This window comes from Microtus ochrogaster, chromosome 10 (genome assembly GCF_000317375.1).
Source record: "Microtus ochrogaster isolate Prairie Vole_2 chromosome 10, MicOch1.0, whole genome shotgun sequence".
NCBI classification, from domain to species: Eukaryota; Metazoa; Chordata; class Mammalia; order Rodentia; family Cricetidae; genus Microtus; species Microtus ochrogaster.
Window position 1 is genome coordinate 35,017,830 of NC_022016.1, and position 7,654 is coordinate 35,025,483.

Consider the following 7,654-nt stretch of genomic DNA (forward strand, 5'->3'; position numbering starts at 1 on the left):
ACGTTTGTATGCCAGAAGAGGGCACCAGATCTCATTATAGATGGTTGTGAGCCACCATGTGGTTGCTGGGAATTGAACTCAGGACCTCTGGAAGAGCAATCAGTGCTCTTAACCTCTGAGCCATCTCTCCAGCCCCCCACCTGCTGGAGTTTTACTTGCTGAATTCCATGTGCTGAATTCACATGAGGGGTGGGGCCAGACCCCACCCCCTTCCCATCTTTTGGTGCTCCCTAAGATTGCTATAGATCCTCCCTGAGTATCTGCCTGGGCCGTGCTACACTGGGCGCCTTACTTATTGCCTGACTTTTGCCAGCCTGTACACTTGGTCTGGACCGGTCTCAAGCCTCACTCCTCACGCTTAGAAGTAGCAGTCCTCTGCGGCATATCCATGCTCCAGGAGTTGCAGCTTCTCAAACCCTAAGATCCAGTTCCCAGTTTCTACCACCAGGGTGCAGCTCGACCTTTGCAACTTGGAAGTGGTTCTCTCAGCTTGCTCTGTTGGATGCATAACTTCACTGCACTCGACCACTTTGGACTCTGTCTTCCTGACCCAGCAAGCTTGGTGGGAGGGGTTACTCTACAAACAGGATTTTGTGCTGCTAAAATCTTAAACTCGAAATACAAAAAAAAAAAAAAAATGAAAAGAGAAATGGGAGAGAGACTAAAAGAAGCCTCAGATAAGAACTGAAGCCGCCTAGGACCTAGGGTGATGGGGGCTCTGCAGAGACCCCGAAAAGGGCAGGAGATAGGCACAGTAGAGAGAGACATTACATAATAGGAGACAGTCCTTATGCTTATTCCACAGGGTGATTGATAGCCAGAGAATACAAAGAACTAAAGAAAAGAAAAATTGAGGGCTGGACAGATGGCTCAGTGGTTAAGAACATTGACTGCTCTTCCAGAGGTCCAGGGTTCAATTCCCAGCACACACGTGGCAGCTCACAACTGTCTAGAACTCCTGTTCTGGAGATCTGACACCCTCACACAGATGTACATGCAGGTAAAACACCAGTGTACATAAAATAAAAATAAATCATTTTTAAAAGTGGAGCCCCCCGGGGCTGGAGAGATGGCTCAGAGATTAAGAGCATTGCCTGCTCTTCCAAAGGTCCTTTGGTCCTGAGTTCAATTCCCAGCAACCACATGGTGGCTCACAACCATCTGTAATGGGGTCTGGTGCCCTCTTCTGGCCTGCAGACATACACACAGACAGAATATTGTATACATAATAAATAAATAAATATTTTTTAAAAAAAAGTGGAGCCCCCCAATCATAGATAATATAATCAGTAAATGGCAAATGAACTAAGCAGAAACTTCTTAAAAGTTCAGCATCTTGCCATGCTTGGTGGTATTTTATGAACTCTGGAGCCAGAGGTAGGAAGATCTGTGTGAGTTTGAGACAAGCCTGGTCTTCATAGTGAGTTCCAGGTCTACATATCAAGACCCTGTCTTCACAAAAGAAAATAGAAAAAGCCGGGCGGTGGTGGCGCACGCCTTTAATCCCAGCACTCAGGAGGCAGAGGCAGGCGGATCTCTGCGAGTTCGAGACCAGCCTGGTCTACAACAGCTAGTTCCAGGACAGGCTCCAAAACCACAGAGAAACCCTGTCTCGAAAAAACCAAAAAAAAAAAAAAAAAAAAAAAAAAAAAAAAAAAAAAAAAAAAAAAAAAAAGAAAAGAAAAGAAAAGAAAGAAAGAAAAGAAAACAGAAAAAAAAGTAAAGTTCAACATCTTTACCTATCAGGGAAAAGCAAATTAAAATTCCATCAAGATTACATCTTACTGAAGTAAAAATTGCTGTCACCAGATGGTAGAGGTACGGGGAATGAGATATGCTTTATACAGTATTGCTGGAAATGTAATAGAAATCAGTAGAAAGTTTACTCAAAAAAACAAAAACTAACAACCCAGCTCTGCTACTCCCAGGTATGTGCCTAAAGGAGCCACCATTCCACAAAGACACTGGTACAGCCATATTCATTGCAACACCATTCACAGTACATCATTAGGGAATCTGCTTAGGTGCCTGTCAGCAGGAGCGGAGAAAGAAAATGTGAGAAAACAATAAAGAGAAGCCAGATGTAATGAGCCCATTGATGCTGGAGAGCCTGATGCAGGTTTCAAGCATTCTACCAACTGAGCTATACCCGCAGCTCTGAATAGCTCTTTAAAAGTGTTCATTTAAAAATTGTCATCAAATAGACATAAACTAAAATTTATCATTTTAACCATCCAGAGACTCTAGGAGGAAAGCCTGATTCAGATTCTCCTATACTTTCAGTTAACAATCAGAATAGAAAACTTGTGACCAGGTAGGTAGTGTCTTCTAATCAATTTTTCAATTCTATCTTCACATAGTGTACTTGGACTTAGCGTCACCTTGTTTCTGTGATCTCAATTCCAATAGACTGCTCCCTCCACTTCTCATGCTAATTACAAAGTCCTGGTGGTTAAACTTGTTTTTCTTTTCTTTCTTTTTTTTTTTTTTTGGTCTCCCCCACATGGGGAGGGGGGGATAGGCGAGATAGTGCCACACAGCACTCTACTGTGAACACCTAGAAGTACTTACTGTGCTTTTGATTGACAGACTAGAAACAGGTTCCCCCAAGTCCCTCCTCATTTTGATTAATGTACTAGGGCAGTATTTTACTTACCTAGTTATTATAATAGTTGCTACAGAGGATACTGATTAAACACCAAAGGAAGAGGTGGATAGGGATGGGGATGGGGGCAGGGACAGAGATCTCATGCCCTCTGCATGGGTATCAATCTCAAGGAACTACTATGTTCAGCTAAACAGAACCCCTTCGAATCTTGTCCTTTTCAGCATGTTTGTGAACGCAATTCATTACAACCATGGTTCATAAACATGAACCTTTTGCCAGTCTCTGGAGAAGTTGGGGGTGGGCCCAAGTCCCAGCTTTCTAATTCCATTTGGCATCTGGTCACCCAGCCCCCCACTCTGAAGCTACCTAGAGGCGGCAGTCAACAGGCATCATTAGCATGTAAAAAGATAATCATTTTGAATATTCCAAGCATTTTAGGAACTGCATTCCAGGAAACAGAAGCAAAGATCAAAAATGTATTTTACAAAAATCACAACCATTTTAAAGCATAGAGTTGAGCTAAAGGCATTAAGCAAGTTCACATTGTCAAAGCAACCAGCACCATTGCTCGTCTCTGCAACTCTGGAACTCTTGTGGTATTTTGTTTGTATGTTTTGAAACAAGATCCCCTGTAGTATAGGCTGACCTCTACCTAGCTATGCAGCTGAGGCTGATCTGGGTGTGCTTCTGATCCTCCTGCTTCTACCTTCTGGGTACTGGGATCACAGTGCACTGCCTTTCCCAACCCTTTGTGTGGCGCTAATGATAGAAGAGCTCAAGGGTGCTAGGCAAGCACTCTTATCAACTGAGCTATGTCCCAAGTCCCTGGAAACTTCATTTAAAACTTTTTTGTGCTGTTGGAAATGGGAGTCCAGGACCTCAAGAATGCTGAGCAACTCTACCTCTGAGTTACATCCCCAAACCTTTCCCTTTGTCTACTTCAAGTTTGACTCTTACTTAGCTAGTGATGAACACTTGGCCTCCTTCTATTTGTAAGCTGATTTATATGCTGATTTGAATAGTCAAGTACATATTTGGCAGTAATTCATACATTATTTATTGACTTTTTTCCTTAAACTATTCAGTTGGAGATTTGGAGGTATAAGTCAGTGGTAGGGTGCTTATCTTACATGCTTGACACCCTGAATTTGGCTCTCCCAATACAAAAAATATTCAACTGGAGTTTGAGATTGTATTACAATTGTATGGCAGTGCTGAGGGCTTGCCTAGTAAATGTGAGGCCCTAGGTTGGACCTAGCACCACAAATAATGTGTATCAGTTTGGAAGCAATGTATATTGTCGCCAGGCAGTGGTGGCGCACGCCTTTAATCCCAGCACTCAGGAGGCACAGGCAGGTGGATCTCTGGGAGTTCTAGGCTGATTGTAGTTCCAGGACAGGCTCCAAGGCTACAAAGAAACCCTGTCTCGAAAAAGACTATTTTGTTTGTAAGCAGCATTTTGCTCTAGGCCAAGTTGGCCTGGAATTTGTAACCCTAGCTGGTCATCATCTCAAGGCACTCTCTCTGCCTCATCGTCTCAAGCTCTGGGGTTACAAGGATCAGCCACTATTACAGGCTGAAAGTGTAAAGTGGGGATGCAATTTAGTGATAAGAGTGATTGTCTAGTATCAAGGCTCTGAGTGTTGTAATCTGCTGGCCTGCTCTGTCACCTGGACACCCTGTCCCTTTAAGAGACAAGCTCCTAGTCCCCCCTCCCCCCCTTTCCACCAAGGCAAGCAGATCTTCCACCTCCTCTCCAGCCTGCTCTCTTGCTCTCTCTGTCCTTTCCTTCTGGAGAGGCAACTCTGCCTCTCTCTCCCTTCTTCTCCCCTTCCCCCCTTCCCTGTCCCCCTCCATAACCCACTAAATAAACTCTATATCCCAGCTCTCTGTCTGTCTCTCGCTCTCCATGGTCTCCCACCCACAAAGGGATCCTCAGAGGCCTCGGGTGGCCCACCCCTGCCGCCCCGCCCCTGTTGCCCCTTGTGGGACTGCTGCCCTCACATAGGGCTGGCCTCAGGTCCTACCTCTTTATAAATAATGACACTGAGTCTGAATCCCAGCATCACACACACACACACACACACACACACACAGTAATAATATGATGGCCTAGTACAGTGTGGTGTGAACTTGCAGTTCAAACTACTTAGGCTAGGAAGGAATACTACTTGATTTTGGTAATTTAGGACCAGCCTGAATAGAATAGCAAGAACACTTCATTTTTTTTTTTCAGTCACTGTAGCTGATTTCCTTTATCATCATTATTACCATTTGTCACATCATGTTTCCTGCCAAACACTTTTTATTTGGATTTTTTTTTCAAGACAGGTTTTCTCTGTAGCTTTGGGGCCTGTCCTGGAAGTAGCTCTTATAGACCAGGCTGACCTCGAACTCACAGAGATCCTCCTGCCTTTGCCTCCTGAGTGCTGGGATTAAAGGCGTGCGCCACCACCGCCTTACCTAGTTTACACTAGTTTTTTGTTAATACTGTTCTTCTTAAAAAATAATAAAAGGGGGGCAGGGGGTGTTCTTCTTGAACACGGGGCACAGGACAGACACACACGGCGGAACAAACACAGACACGACACGGCGGCTCCCACGTGGATCCACTTTAATGGGGGAGGGAAACACAAAAGGGCGAAGGATGTGGGACACACGAGGAAAAGGCAGGACGAGAGAGAGAGATGGGGGGGAAGGAGAGGGAGAAAGAGAGAAAGAGAGAGAGGGCCTCGTGTGGCCCTGCCTTTTTAACGGGGAGCGACAGGTATCCGTAGTCCAGGGGGAGCATGGGAGTTGTAGTTTTCCAAAAGAACAACAAATACAGCCTTCAAATTGTAGTCAGGGTTTAGACAGACGCCTTGGATCCCATCCCCAGCACTACAAAACAAACAAGTAGATAGTAAATAGACAGGGTTTTATTTTGTTTTGTTTTGTTTTTTGGTCAGGAGTGAGGGTTTAGGAATGGGATGGGGAAATGGGGCTCAGTAGAGGAGCATTTGCTTAATATGTGCAAGGCCTTGGGTCCCCTTCCCATCCCTCCAGGGGAGGCAGGGAGAAGTCAAGGCTTGAATTAGTGTGTTTTCTACTTTTTTTTGTTTTGTTTGTTTTTTGAGACAGGGTTTCTCTGTGGCTTTGGAGCCTGTCCTGGAACTAGCTCTGTAGACCAGGCTGGTCTCGAACTCACAGAGATCCACCTGCCTCTGCCTCCCGAGTGCTGAGATTAAAGGCATGCGCCACCATCGCCCGGCCCTACTTTTTTTTTTTTTTGATTTTTCGAGACAGAGTTTCTCTGTAGCTTTGGAGTCTGTCCTGGAACTCACTCTGTAGACCAGGCTGGCCTTGAACTCACAGAGATCCGCCTGCCTCTGCCTCCCGAGTGCTGGGATTAAAGGCGTGCGTCACCACTGCTGGCAGCCGTGTGTTTCATACTTAAGATTCTCTCAAGGAGTCGTCACAATGTCATCTGCGGGCCTGATCAGGGAAGCAGTCACTTCAAAAGCCTTTACAATTATAAAACATATAGAGAGAGAGTCGCTGCAAGTGGGAGGACAAGGGGCCGGGCGGGACAGGGGCATCTGCGTGGCTGGCCTGCGAGTCGAGCCCAGTCTGCGCTGCCCCCACCCGGCCCCGGCCCCGCCCCCGCCCGTCCGGGTGGGCCTGTCTTTTCTTGATGCCGTCTCCTCCTTCCTGGTCTCCTCCCGGTCTGAGCAATCTCCAGCCTCCTTGCTGCTTCAAGCTTCTACAACTGTGGGATGTCCTATAATCCTACTCACTGTCACTTTGGATTTGTTCTACCTCTTTGCTCCCTAACAGCCCGCCTTCCAAACCTGGACTCCCTCCCCTCTCCTAAAAGTCTTCCCTCCAACCCACTTCAGACCTTGTTCTCCCCCTCCCTGGATTAGGCATTCACATCCCTTCCAAATTAACCCCCACCCCAACTCTCCAAATACTTGACACCGCCTTCACTGAGGACCGCCAGCCTTGATTTTGTACCGAACACAACAGCCCTATCATGGAGGCTGTGTTCCCCTTGGTAAACTGGACGGTCCCGGTGCTGGACTGGATGGGCCCAGTGTCGGACTGGTTAACTTTCCTGTTGGATCTTACCTTTTTGTTTGTGTCCTTCCTCCTGGCAAGCTTGGCCTGGCTTTTGGCCCTCCTCTACAACCTGCCACACCAGTACTGACTTATTTCCTCCTCTTTGGGCGAGTCCTGCTCTCGTTGCTGACCTTGGTTGAAGCACTGGTCGAATTTACCTTTGTGGGGTTGCAGCCTTTGTTTGCTTTTCTTTACAGCTGCTACTCTAGCTTGGAGAGCTTAAAGCTCCTAGGGCACCTGGCTTCTCATGGAGTTCTGAGAAGCCGAGAATTACTGACCAGGGGCATCCTGAACATGGTCTCCAGTGGCCATGCTTTGCTGCGCCAGGCCTGTGACATCTGTGGCATTGCCATGAGCCTGGTGGCCTATGTGATCAACAGTCTGGTCAACATCTGCCTCATAGGCACTCAGAACCTCTTTTCCCTGGTGCTGGCCCTGTGGGCAGCCGTGCCGGGGGCTATGTGGTGGATGACAGATATGCTGGCGGCTTTCCTCACTCACCTTTCTAGCAGCGGGGTGGTCATGGCCAACCTCGTCTGGACCCCCTGCCAGCTAGGGCTAGAGCTGTTGGCCTCAGTGGTCCTCCTCCTGGCCGGCTCTATGTTTTCCAATCTTATTATTTTCCTGTTGTTGCTTTGTGTGTTGGCAGTGATTTTGACTGTGTTATACCCAGGTTTTACCTTGAGGCTAGCCACCGGAGCACTCAATCAGCTCCATGCCCGACTATCCTACCACCAGCCCCAAGATGTTGTTCGGCTCTCTCGCCTGGCACTGGGTCTGGAGGCCTGGCGCCAAGTCTGGAGACTTAGCCTGCAGCTGGCCAGCTGGCCGAATCAGGGAGGAGTGCTGGGGGCCCTCCAAGGTGTTGCCAGGAGGATGTCTTTAGCCAGAATCCAGGGACAGGACAATCTTCGAGAAGAAGAAGGAGGAGGAGGAGGAGGAGGA

General features: G+C 47.3%; 1 protein-coding gene across 1 annotated transcript in view; it reads left to right on the forward strand.

The window, feature by feature from the left end:
• Window positions 1-6,623: 6,623 nt before the first annotated feature.
• The window catches only part of LOC101980626 (E3 ubiquitin-protein ligase RNF26-like), a 1,518-nt gene continuing 487 nt past the window's right edge, over window positions 6,624-7,654 (forward strand). The window contains 2 exon segments of the mRNA XM_026782031.1: window positions 6,624-6,786; window positions 6,789-7,628. Of these exon segments, the coding sequence (XP_026637832.1) occupies window positions 6,624-6,786; window positions 6,789-7,628 (1,003 nt within the window).